Raw genomic sequence first — 13274 nt, 5'->3', positions numbered from 1 at the left:
GCCTAGTGTATGTGCACTTTACTTGGCACTGGGGCTGTGAGAGTCATGAGAAGCAGCTGTTGCCCTTGAGAGTCTCCCAGGCTGCAGTCTCACAGACAGGTTCAGTTCAGTTCAGTTCAGTCGCTCAGTCGTGTCCGACTCTTTGTGACCCCATGGACTGCAGCATCCCAGGTCTCCTGTCCATCACCAGCTCCTGGAGTTGACTCAGACTCATGTCCATTGAGTCGGTGATGCCATCCAACCATCTTATCCTCTGTCATCCCCTTCTCCTGCCACCCTCAATCTTTCCCAGCATCAGGGTCTTTTCCAGTGAGTCAGTTCTTCGTCAGGTGGCCAAGGTATTGGAGTTTCAGCTTCAGCATCAGTCCTAGGATGAACTGGTTGGATCTCCGTGCAGTCCAAGAGAGTCTCAAGAGTCTTCTCCAACACTACAGTTGTAATGCATCAGTTCTTCAGTGCTCAGCTTTCTTTATAGTCCAACTCTCACATCCATACATGACTACTGGAAAAACCGTAACTTTAACTAGATAGACCTTTGTTGGCAAAGTAATGTCTCTGCTTTTTAATATGCTGTCTAGGTTGGTCATAACTTTCCTTCCAAGGAGCAAGCATCTTTTCATTTCATGGCTGCAGTCATCATCTGCAGTGATTTTGGAGCCCAAAATCAGGTACAGGGCCAGGGAATTATCATTGCATTTATCACAGGTGGTAGATAAAGGGGTAGCAATCTATTTAATAGAATCACAGAAGAAGAGCTTCAAATCCTTTTTTGGGAATCTTGGGAGTCAAGGGAGCCACACTGCATGAGGCTCACGTGATCATCCTTTATCACTGGGGAGAAAAGGTGGGAGGACCCCTGGACAGAGGCGTGCAGGGGAGAAGAACATGGTGTGTGGGGGGATCTGAACACTGAATGAAGCTGGAGAGAGTGGTGAGAGACTGAAAAGTGAAAAGGCAGAAGTTAGGGTGTAATATGTTGACAAGTGATTTTTTCTTGTTGTTTTTTGGAAAATGAGAGGTAAGAGATTAGAGAACATCTAGAGAGAAGATAGAAGGTGAAGGAAGTTTTTTTGTGTTGACAGGAGAGTTTGATGCAAGGAGACAGGTTAAGTGGTTTTTAAACTACTGTTCCTAACATGAGCCTGAATTAGGATAATGGCATTGGGGGAAAGAGGAGGGATGAAGAGCATTAGAAGGAAAAGCACAAGGACTTGGTGACTGGACGTGTGGGAACCGAAGGGAAGACAGAGATGTCAAATAGGTTTGCTTCAAGGAAAGAAATGGAGGATCTAGGAGAGCTGATTTGATAGGGTGAAATATTTAGTATAGGATGAGATATTTAGTATGGAGTTTGAGTCGTGGAGAAATATCCAAATGGAAATACTCTGGTGACAGTAATTAGGGACTGGATGGAGCTTGAAGATCAAGAATGGAGAATGTTAGAATCTGTTATCATAGTGGGTATAGTTAAAGCTGGGAGAATCTATATGCTCTCAGTGTGTGGACGTTAGTGAGGAAAGGGACAAAAATTAGTAGGAGTTTCCAGCTGATCTCAAAAGAGACTATTTTACATGAAAGTAGAAGATATTTGTTAAATATGTTTTTTTTTGCTTGGGAAGGGCAGGTTTCTTCTGTAGGCAGTATGGTAGGGATAGCATTGTATATGTCCACTCAGAAAGTGTGATACAAGCAGGATATAGTATGAGGATCCTCTGTAATGCTTTTGTCACCACTAAGAAGCTATAAAAAGTCATGTATTTCTTACAGATTTATAATTTTTGGTTGCTAAATCAGAAAATGCCTCAGAACCTTGTTGAATGAAAAGCTCCTGGGGGCAAGTCACGTGACAGAGAACTTTGTATTTTAGAGTATATCATACACACACTCTTGAAAGTCGTTAATGTAAAATCTCAAACATACAATTTGAAGGGCTAGCAGTACACAGGGAGAGATTTGACATTCAGTTAGTGCGGTATTTAGAATGAGGGATTTTAATTGAAATCAGAGATTAAGATTAGTTATCTATTGCTCTGCCAGTAGTTTATTAGTCTTCTATTAGAGGGAGTGTTGCTCGGTTGTTTCCAAGTCTTTGCAACCCCACAGACTGTAACCCGCCAGAGTTCTCTGTCCGTGGGATTTTCCAGGCAAGAATACTGGAGTGGGTTGCCATTTCCTTCTCTAGGGGATCTTCCTAACCCTCCCCTGTCTCCTGGGTCTCCTGCATTGGCAGGCAGATTCTTTTAACACTGCACCACCTGGGAGGCCCCTGTTAGAGGAAGGATTCATAAAATGTTTACCTTCAGAAAGAGGCACTGACTTCTAAAATGGACCCACAACTTCCGTAAAAATGGCAGCATAAAGACTTTCCTCCCTTTTTTTTGTTCTTGTTCAGTTGCTAAGTCATGTCCAACTCTCTGCTACCCCATGAACTGCAGCATGACAGGCTCCCCTGTCCTTCACTGTTTCCCAGAGTTTGCTCAGATTCATATCCATTGAGTTGGTGGTGCTGTCTAACCATCTCATTCTCTGCTGCTTCCTTCTCCTCCTGCGTTCGATCTTTCCCAGCATCAGGGTCCTTTCCAGTGAGTCAGCTGTTTGCATCAGGTGGCCAAAGTATTGGAGCTTCAGTATTCAGCATCAGTCCTTCCAATGACTGTTCCTCCCCCCTTTCCTCTCAAATTCCCCCTAACAGTGAGAACAAGAAACATTCAAACCATATTCCCTGAAATGAGCAGATTTCTGTTAATTCACAGTATATAAAGATGGGAAGTGGATGGAGGAGGAGGAAATAACTTAGCAGAGTAGAAGAGGCCCCTGAAAAGCTAGCCATTTCCATATCCTGCCCCCACGCCAACTCTGGACAGACTAGGTGCTGGATCCTGTCTGGGTAAGCATCAGAGAGGAGGGACCCAGATCAGTGACTCTGTTGGCATGTCTCTGTAGAAACACCCTCTGGTCCCTACCTCCAGCTGGCTCAGGCAGGCAGCCACCCTTCCCCCATCCCAGCAAGGAATGGCATGTGTAGTATCTCCCGAAATAGAATCAGTGAGGCGATGTGCCTGGGGACAGTAGTCCCAGAGAAGAGGGGGAATGAGGCATGAAACGGAAAACGGGAGGATTAAATAAAAGTCTGCACACCGAATGCAATTCTTTCCTATGTCCAGGCCCAGAGCATCGGGCAGCCAGGTGGAAGTGGGGCAAGAAGCTGAACACCCCAGAGAAGAGAGCCATAGGTACTGACAGCTGGCATTTCTGTCAGAGGGGCTTGCTGTACAGTGATGCTCACCAGTCAGAATCCTTACATAATATTCAAGAGAACTTCCAAGGAGTTTTTTGGTATCTTGTTTTTAAGTATGAATGGCCAGCCCAGAATTACATGACATTTGAGGGGAGAAAACTGTCAAATAGGAAAAAGAACATGAGACTGTGAAAAACTCAGAAGAACAAGTCAAAGAAAGCTAAAAATGAAGCAGGTAGTAGGAGAGATAAGATGATTAAATTAGAGGCTCCCTTCAGAAAACTGATGTGTGACTAGTAGAGAAAGAAAGGACGAGAAAGAAGAGGGAACAGAGAAAACAGGAGAAAATTGGCAAAGAAATATGATAAAATGTCTCATAACTATTTTATCCATAGCCGTATTTGAACCATAGCGGTTGATCCTTGGTTGTGAGATGATTTTTATTTTGAATCAAGCTAATGTTTGTGCTTCAGGTTTTATCCATTTGATAACATTCACTCTGATGGTTAAGATTTGAAATGAAATAAGGGAGGTACTTAAGTGAAAAGCTAGTAAGCGTGCAAGCCTCTGCTCTACATTCATTATACACAATGAAACCTTTCCTTTAAAAGCGTGGAAACCTAACAGGTTTCATACAGTTTATCATTATTCTTATTAGTATTTTTCCTTCCTTTGCCTGTCCGCCTTTTCCCCATCACTGTTAATAAAATTTTTCGTAAGTTGCACTAACATTTTTTTTTTTTTAATTTTTTTATTAGTTGGAGGCTAATTTACTTCACAACATTTCAGTGGGTTTTGTCATACATTGACTATGAATCAGCCATAGATTTACACGTATTCCCCATCCCGATCCCCCCTCCCACCTCCCTCTCACCCGATTCCTCTGGGTCTTCCCAGTGCACCAGGCCCGAGCACTTGTCTCATGCATCCCACCTGGGCTGGTGATCTGTTTCACCATAGATAGTATACATGCTGTTCTTTTGAAACATCCCACCCTCACCTTCTCCCACAGAGTTCAAAAGTCTGTTCTGTATTTCTGTGTCTCTTTTTCTGTTTTGCATATAGGGTTATCGCTACCATCTTTCTAAATTCCATATATATGTGTTAGTATGCTGTAATGTTCTTTATCTTTCTGGCTTACTTCACTCTGTATAAGGGGCTCCAGTTGTCATCCATCTCATTAGATGGTCAAATGAATTCTTTTTGACGGCTGAGTAAAATTCCATGGTGTATATGTACCACAGCTTCCTTATCCATTCATCTGCTGATGGGCATCTAGGTTGCTTCCATGTCCTGGCTATTATAAACAGTGCTGCGATGAACATTGGGTGCACTAACATTTTTCACAATGCTTCTTTACTTGGAAATCTCCAGATGATACTGATGATCATGAAGGTGATGAAGATGGTGACAAGGAGTTTCTGTTCTCTCCCAAGCCCTGTGCTAGCTTCTTTACACACATCACCTTCACCCTCAAAGAAGGGATGGGTTACATTCTATTTCATAGATGAGGAAAACAAAGAGTCAGAGATTAAATAGATTTTATAAGATGGGATTGCTAGTAAGTGCATGAGCTAGTTAGGTTTGGTTAGCTCTAGGCTCAGATTTTCTCTCCTGTCAAATCACTATGCCTCTTCCTGCCATGAAAATAATTCTTAAAGCACATGATTTTTTATTTAGACTGCAAATTGTGCTAAGAGTCTTTTTAGAGGTGTATTTACCTCTCTTCTTTCCCTTAAAAGATACATTTCTATAAATGTTACTTATTCAAAAAATATATGTATTAAGCACTTCCTTTATAGTGGGTATAGTATATTACCAAGTGGTTAGAATTTTATACTCTTTAGATATTCTAGGCAGATGCCCAGAATAACATTGAGCGGGAAAAAGCCATTATGAGGGGAGCGCATAAGCCTAAGTTGGAAAAGCTTATAAAGGATGCTTTACTGAGTGTTGGAGATTAAAAACAAAAACTATATATTGACATATATAATAGTCTAGTGAGTTACTTATCTTAATTTATATTTATGGCTTTTTTTTTTTTTGGGTATTTATGGCATTTTTAATTTCTCCAGTCACTAGTAAGATATAAAAGAACAGATTTATAGTGTGTTAAATTTCTTTAGGTCCAGACTAATTGTTTTATAGCCCTTCACAAGATAAGATGTGTGTCAATTCAAGGAAGCTCTGCTCTAGTATCTTGTTCTCAGTCTTAGTTTCATAATCTAGTGTATTTGAGAAGTAAGCCTTTCCCCCTCTGCCTCACGTTCAGCTGAGTGTTAATATGCTATTTAAAATTTTGTTGGAGATGTATAGAAGTCATTAAAAAAAAAGTATATTAAAAACAAAAGATGCATCGTAGCTGTTCAGATGCTTTAGCTCTTAGAATATTTTTTTTTAAATAAATCATGTAATATATAATTAATAAGCTTTAATTTTAACATTGACTATAATAGTTTGTTGACAACTATATGCAGGAATGCTTTGCTTCTTAGAAGTAGTAGTCACTAAATGGGTATATGTAAATTAAACTGCATAAAAAGTTCTAAATGTGTTAAGATTATAAACATAAAATGCATAAGTGCTAGAAAAATAAAGGTTTATTTTTATAATCTTGAGTCAGGGAGACTTTCTAAATATCACATGAAAGCTAGAGTCTTTAAAGAAAAAGATTGATAGGCTATTTCTGATTCATTAAAATACTGTGAACTAAGTGACAAGACTAATGATAGACAGGGAAAAGTACTTGAATTAAAACTGAAAGGGTTAATATAAAAGTTCTTCAGTTCAGTTCAGTCGCTCAGTCTTGTCTGAGTCTTTGCGACTCCATGGACTGCAGCACCCCAGGCTTTCCTGTCCATTACCAACTTGCAGAGCTTACTCAAACTCATGTCCATTGAGTTGGTGATGCCATCCAACCATCTCATCCTCTGTCATCACCTTCTCCTCCCATCTTCAATCTTTCCTAGCATCAGGGTCTTTTCCAATGAGTCAGTCCTTCGCATCAGGTGACCAAAGTATTGGAGTTTCAGCTTCAACATCAGTCCTTTCAGTGAATATTCAGGAGTAATTTCTTTTAGGATGGACTGCTTGGATCTCCTTGGAGTCCAAGGGACTCTCAAGAGTCTTCTCCAACACCACAGTTCAAAGGCATCAATTCTTCAGTGCTCAGCTTTCTTTATAGTCCAACTCTCACATCCTTACATGACTACTGGAAAAACCATAGCTTTGACTAGATGGAACTTTGTTGGCAAAGTAATGTCTCTGCTTTTTAATATGCTGTTTAGGTTGGTCATAACTTTTCTTCCAAGGAGAAAACCTCTTATAAATAAAAGCTTTTATAAATCAAGAAAAAATACATGAACGACTCAGGAGAAATATGGGTAAAGAAAATAAACAGAGCTTACAAACAAGTGTAGACAACCAGTAAACATACAAAACTAATTTGTCTCAGTAATCAAAGATTCAGATTTAGACAAGCTATAATTTTTTACCAATTAGGTGGACAGAGAGTCAGGAAAACACACCACACTTGGCATTTCAAACCCAGGGGATTTGTTACAGGGAATTGGTTGACCAGATGTTGAGAGGCTGAAGGCACAGGAAGGGAATGCTAAAGTAACCCAGCGATTAAAAACTGTATGAAGCAGCTTCCATCACCAGGGCTGGAGAGAGGAAAGGGAAGAGGTGATATCACCAGAACTGAGGACTTGCTGAGGGGACTTCAAGGCTGCTGTAGGGAGCAGCAGAAGAGCTTGGAGCCACAACTGGTTGTGTGTTGCTGCTACTGGAGGGGCGTCGGCAAGAGCAGTCCCCTCCCCCACTTCCCTCCCACCTCTCGTCTCCCACCAGTACCGCCCGTTATAGCAAGGCATGGCCCAGGCTGGCAAGGGAGTCTGGGAAATAATGTCACAGCATCTCGGGGCTGAAAACAAAAGAGGTGCTAGTGAGGAATGTTAGATAATCGAGGCCTTTGGATACACTATTGGGTGGATTCAACCTTTGGGGAAGACAGTTTACTAATATCTGTAAACATGTTAAATGTGAATTTTCTTCTTACTGAAGCTTATGGTAAGAAATCTATCCTATAGAAATGCTAGCCAAAGTGTGGAAAAGTATACATATGTGATGTTTCATGGGATATTTTACATAGTTTCAAAAATCAGAAATAGTCTAAATGTCCATCATTAGATGATTGGCTAAATATACTGTGGTATTTTTACATTTAGTGAGAAACGTGACCATTAAAAATTAGAGTCTTATTAATAATAACTATTTTATTGAGTGATGAAAGCAATATCATATATAGTCTAACATTCTGTCAAATTCAAGAGTCACAGTACTGAAGCTGCAAGGTTTTTCAGCTGCTGCAGACATATGTCTAGGTAATAAGTACACAGTTTCACCTGTTGTAGTTTGTTTTTTCTTTCAACAGTTATGAATGCAGGGATGAGGAAATATTTCCTACAAGCCAATGATCAGCAGGACCTAGTAGAATGGGTGAATGTGTTGAACAAAGCTATTAAAATTACAGTAAGTATTTGTATTTTTTGTGTGAAAAAAATTTATTATCTTCACATGATCTTTACAGATTGTACAATATACCTACTGAGTGTCCTTAGCTTACCAACAGTTTATCCCAGAGTTCCTCAAAGTTTGTTTAAAAGACAGGTTATAATATGAATGTTTTCTCTTGTTTTAATACATGGTAACTTTTGCCCTTAAAAATCAACCCATTGATGCCTTTTTAACCCATTGTGTACCTAATAAAGGTCTGTATTACTGTAGATTTTAACTGCTGTTTATCCTAGTGTTTCTAAGGGAAAATGCAGGTAGAGTTCTACCTTTTGGATATGTTTTCCCCCTGCCCGCCCGCAGGGAAGAGTAAAAGACTTCTTGCCACCTATCCAGGGAATAGAAATGGCATTCTGTCTGCCTTTTAAGCCATGACTGGGACTGGTCGTAGGTAGGTAGGAGTTGAAGATAGGAGCAGGACAAGGCAGTGAAGGGCTTAGAAAGGACTTCAGGGTGGGGACTGATCTGAAGAACTGCGGTAGCCAGAGGGTCCTGCCCGCGTGGTCCTTGGGGGTTTGACTCAGGCTTGAGACTTTGTCGCACTGCTTTTTCCCCTCCAGTTCCTGGGCACTCATTTTCTGTGCTGCAGTTTCCTGCTTCCAACTCGGGCTTCTCTTCTTGATTTTCTGATGAACATTAATATGTGTTGTTTGTCTGTAGTGTGCCAGGCCTTGCACTGAAGTACCTGAAAAAGTGAGGCTTAGAAGGATCGAGTGACATTTATAGGTTCAATAGCTGTTACGTTGTGGAGCTGTGAGCCACACCATCTGCTTGACTCTGGAGCCTAACTCTGAAGCTCAGTGCCTCAGTGCTTCCTGAAAGAACGAGCCTCCATCCTTCTTCTCTGACCCTAAAGCAGAACACAAACTTCTGGGAGAGTTTAGTACTGCTGCTGCTGAGCAAGTGACGGGAACTGTTCCCTGATGAAGCCTCTCCTTCCCTTTCCCCTCTTACACTCTGTTGGAGAAGCACACACAGCAGGCCCATAGGGGAAGAATGGGGAAGGAGGTCCTGGGTGAGGTTGTCTAAATTGAAGGGTGTTTACTAAAATGAGGTTATTTACTGACCCAATATGACTTACTCTTTAAAAACATATGCCCTGACAGTCAGCATATGTTTGTTTCCATTTAAATGAATAATTCCATGTTTATATCATAACACAATAAAGAGTTAATGTAACTAAAGCTGTTCTCAGAGTTAGGTCGATTTTTTTGGGTCTTGCACCAGAACAGCTTGTTACCACATGACAGAAAACACCCACGCACTGCATCTGATCTGTACATGAAGCAGAAGTTATTTTAGGTTTGTGCAGTTTCAGGAAAGCAATTTTTTAAAAACTGATTCAGAAGTGCATTTTCTTAAAAGGTTTTAGCTGATTGTTTTTGACTCTTTGCAAATATTCCCTATTTGGGAAATTTTTTATAAACACAGTATGTAGTAATGTCACTGAAGTAATTTTTTTTTTTGTTTTTTTTTTTTTACAATTTGGAATGAGCAGCAGCATTGGTTTCTTAGTGCTTTAAGAGAAAAAAGTAGTCAATTGAATGGTCTCAGACTTTTTACCATTTGGGAGGTCTTTTGAACTGCTGTATCTAATTAATGGTATGAAACTGTCTTATACAAGTGACATTTTAAGCTTACTCAAATGCACAAGAAACTGATTAGGAATTGGGTAGTGTGTCAAAGTATGTGGACTCTTAAATAGCTTTTGTGGTCTTGCAGCTGTTGTTGAAACTTTTATAGTTTAAAAATGAATCTGTTGTACATTTAGAAAATATAAATTTAAGATATAGAAATCCATGCTTGTCAACGAAGTGGCGAAGTGGTTATAACTATGTTAAATTGAGTATAGAATCGGTATCACTTAGTAAAAATTGGTTTTATGTAGGTACACATTAACTCATAAGATAGCAATGAAAGAATTTCCCATGCTTTAATAAGAAACATTTTATTTCACTGTTCTTTAAAAAAAAAATCTTACCAGTGTTAATTCCATATGCATTTAAGTGCAGAATCTTTAATCTAGCGTACTTCCCTATGGAAGTTGCTGGTAATTTACATGTAGATTTCTTTGTAAATTTCAAGTTCCCATTTTAATATATGTACAGTTTACCTTTCTGTGGAGTCACTCCAAGTGACATTTGGTAAACTGTGTAATTTAGTAGTCTGCTGAGTACAATGTAATATATAAACTTGAAAGTTTTGGAAATTCAAAATTAGGTTTTGGAGGTGTATGGTTTCAGAATAGAGGTGATTAGAGGACAGTGGGTAAGGGAATGGTGATTATCTACTTACTAATTATAGTACCATGCCATCTTAATGGACCATCCTCTAGCACCATAGTTCATGGCTTTCCTCACTTTCATGAATTCTGTGTGACTGTGTGTTGGTGGCTGTCATTAAAACAGTTTTCCCCTTACTTACAAAAAAGAGAGAAAGAGCAATAGGAGAGAAACCAAAAAGCAAGCGAGTTCCAGAAAAACATCTACTTCTGCTTTATTGACTATGCCAAGGCCTTTGACTGTGTGGATCACAACAAATTGGAAAATTCTTAAAGAGACGGGAATACCAGACCACCTGACCTGCCTCCTGAGAAATCTATATGCAGGTTAGGAAGCAACAGTTAGAACTGGACATGGAACAACAGACTGGTTCCAAATTGGGACAAGAGTCCGTCAAGGTTGTATGTTGTCACGCTGCTTATTTAACTTATATGCAGAGTATATCATGAGAAAGGCTGGGCTGGATGAAGCACAAGCTGAAATCAAGATCGCTGGGAGAAATATCAATAACCTCAGATATGCAGATGACACCACCCTTATGGCAGAAAGTGAAGAACTAAAGAGCCTCTTGATGAAAGTGAAAGAGGCGAGTGAAAAAGTTGGCTTAAAACTCAACATTCAGAAAACTAAGATCACGGCATCTGGTCCCATCACTTCATGGCAAATAGATGGGGAAAGAGTGGAAACAGTGGCAGACTATGTTTTTGGGTTCCAAAATCACTGCAGATGGTGACTGCAGCCATGAAATTAAAAGACACTTGCTCCTTGAAAGAAAAGTTATGACCAACCTAGATAGCATATTGAAAAGCAGAGACATTACTTTACCAACACAGGTCCATCTGGTCAGGGCTATGGTTTTTCCAGTAGTTGTGAATGGATGTGAGAGTTGGACTATAAAGAAAGCTGAGTGCCGAAGAAATGATGCTTTTGAAATGATGCTGTGGTGTTGGAGAAGACTCTTGAGAGTCCCTTGGACCTAAAGGTCCATCCTAAAGGAAATCAGTCCTGAATATTCATAGGAAGGACTGATGCTGAAGCTGAAACTCCAGTACTTTGGCCACCTGATGCAAAGAACTGACTCATTGGGAAAAAAAAACCCTGATGCTGGGAAAGATTGAAGGCAGGAGGAGAAGGGGATGACAGAGGATGAGATGGTTCCCTGTCCTCAATGGACATGAGTGTGAGTAAACTCTGGGAGTTGGTGATGGACAGGGAAGCCTGGTGTGCTGCAGTCCATGGGATTGCAAAGAGTTGGACACGACTGAGCAACTGAACTGAACTGAACTGAGAGGAACCAACCTTGAAGGAAGTATTGTGATAACTAGAATTTGGAAAGTCAACTCTTCAAAGTACACTTTCAACTATTTTTATTGATGCATATGGCATATTCCTAAACAGAAACCTACTATTTTTTAAAATAGTGTCTTTTCCCACTGTAGGTTTTGATTTAAAAAATCAGTATTTGATTTTAATCTAAAAATAAGTGTTTTGAAATTATGGCCAAACTTCCACACTTTTTTTTTAAATTTTAATTGGCAACTGGGAGTAGATAGAATAACCTGAATAGAGGACTTCTGTCTTACCAAGAGGGTGTATGTATGTAACCCAAAGTGGAAGGCTTTATACTTGTGTTTCTCAGCCTGTAGGTAGAGCCCTCAGAAAGCTCCTATCATCCTGGAGTTTGTTCCTGAATGTTTCAGGTGTCAGTCTTCAGGCTTGCCATTTTGTTCATCTCTTCTCTAGTCATTTTTACCTTTTCTTTTTCTGCTATTAGAATTTCCTATCATTAGGATCATGTGCAGATGCTTGCCAAAAATACATGCAAATCTGTCACAGAAAAACCATCACAACAGTCATGGATGGGAAGCAGGGAAGGGGGATAAGCAGTCGGCAGTGAAACCAAGCATGTACGGTGTCTGACATTTCCCATCTGTCTAGTGAGGTCACTTTTCTGATTCCCATTACAAGTTGCCTGACTGGTTTTTTTGGTTCTGAAAATGTGTTTATTTTAATGACTGCAATGAGAGCTAACTTTTCTTTCAGAATTTTTTTTTTTTTTCTTTCAGAATTTTTAAGGGAGTTACTATATTCATGAGTATTTTGCTTATCTTTTTCTTGCTCTTAGAAATGTTTACAATTTAGATAATTTTGATTCAAAAATGTAATTCTAAGTCAATTGTTGAGCTATATAACATTGGAATTACGCTGTACTTAGCATTCTCATAAGGATAAATGAGAAGCAGTGGGTTTAACAGTATAGGCAAGGGGTTTTTAATATACTATCATTTCTAGAAGAAAAATGAAAAAAAAAAAAAAAGCCAATGTAAATTTTAGTATATTTTTAGGGAGATATTAAAGGTATTTTCTTAGGAAAATCTCACATATGACTAAACCCTCAACTTCTTGAAAGAGGGAGTAGCCACTTTTTGTATGGGTCACGTTTCAGCAGCACATTGCAGCTAGTACAAATGTTGGATAGCTAATTCTCTCTCTGGTTTCAAATTCTTTTAATGCGTTTTTCTGTTCTTATGGATAACATGGCCACATTTTCTCTGTCAGAATAATTGAAGTAGATGATGCTCTTCACTAGTCCCCCTCTTAACACTGGGACTTCTTAGCAGATTGTTTCTGGGTATAGTGAACTTTCTATAGCTCTTTCACTCTTAAGTATTTTTGCGAATCTTGGCAAGTAAAATTCTGTCTGTAATCATGTTGTCTTTAAAAAGCTTTCCAAAACGTGCAACCTCTTAGATAAAATCGCTTAGAAGAATTCAGAAAACTTTCCCCTCCAGAATTCATTTCTCTTCCCTGTCCTTCTTATTTCCTTCATTCTTTTGTTTCTGCCCACGACTGGTATTATAGTTTAATTATGGATGAGAGGGTGGAGGGTTGGCCTAAGGCCTGGGGAGAAAGCCTTTAGGGGAACATCTAAAGAAACAGGATCCCCTGTCCTCAGGATTTGCACAGTCTTGGGCAGGAATGGAGGAATGGGAAGGGTAACAGCACTGAGCTGTAATACATTCTCAAGTGCTCTGATAAAATGGGGATGTCGTTATAGTGGTTAAATGTGAAAGAGAGTTATACAAACTTAGCTAGAACGTGGACCAGCGGGATCTAGACTTACATTGCCTGATGCCTCTTGAGCCTGTTTTCTTACTGCTGTGGTGATGCTCCTCCTA

General features: G+C 39.6%; 1 protein-coding gene across 6 annotated transcripts in view; it reads left to right on the top strand.

The window, feature by feature from the left end:
• Positions 1–13274, top strand: part of PLEKHA1 (pleckstrin homology domain containing A1) — a 53513-nt gene that overhangs the window by 27035 nt on the left and 13204 nt on the right. For all 6 annotated transcript variants that reach the window (XM_043475233.1, XM_043475237.1, XM_043475236.1 and 3 more), the window contains one exon: positions 7674–7771. In XM_043475233.1, coding sequence (XP_043331168.1) covers positions 7674–7771 — 98 coding nt within the window. The remainder of the gene's footprint in view (positions 1–7673; positions 7772–13274) is intronic.

The sequence above is a fragment of the Cervus canadensis genome, chromosome 8 (assembly GCF_019320065.1).
Source record: "Cervus canadensis isolate Bull #8, Minnesota chromosome 8, ASM1932006v1, whole genome shotgun sequence".
Classification (NCBI taxonomy): Eukaryota; Metazoa; Chordata; class Mammalia; order Artiodactyla; family Cervidae; genus Cervus; species Cervus canadensis.
Note: the sequence above shows the minus strand (reverse complement) of the source record. Positions and strands in the feature narration are given on the sequence as shown.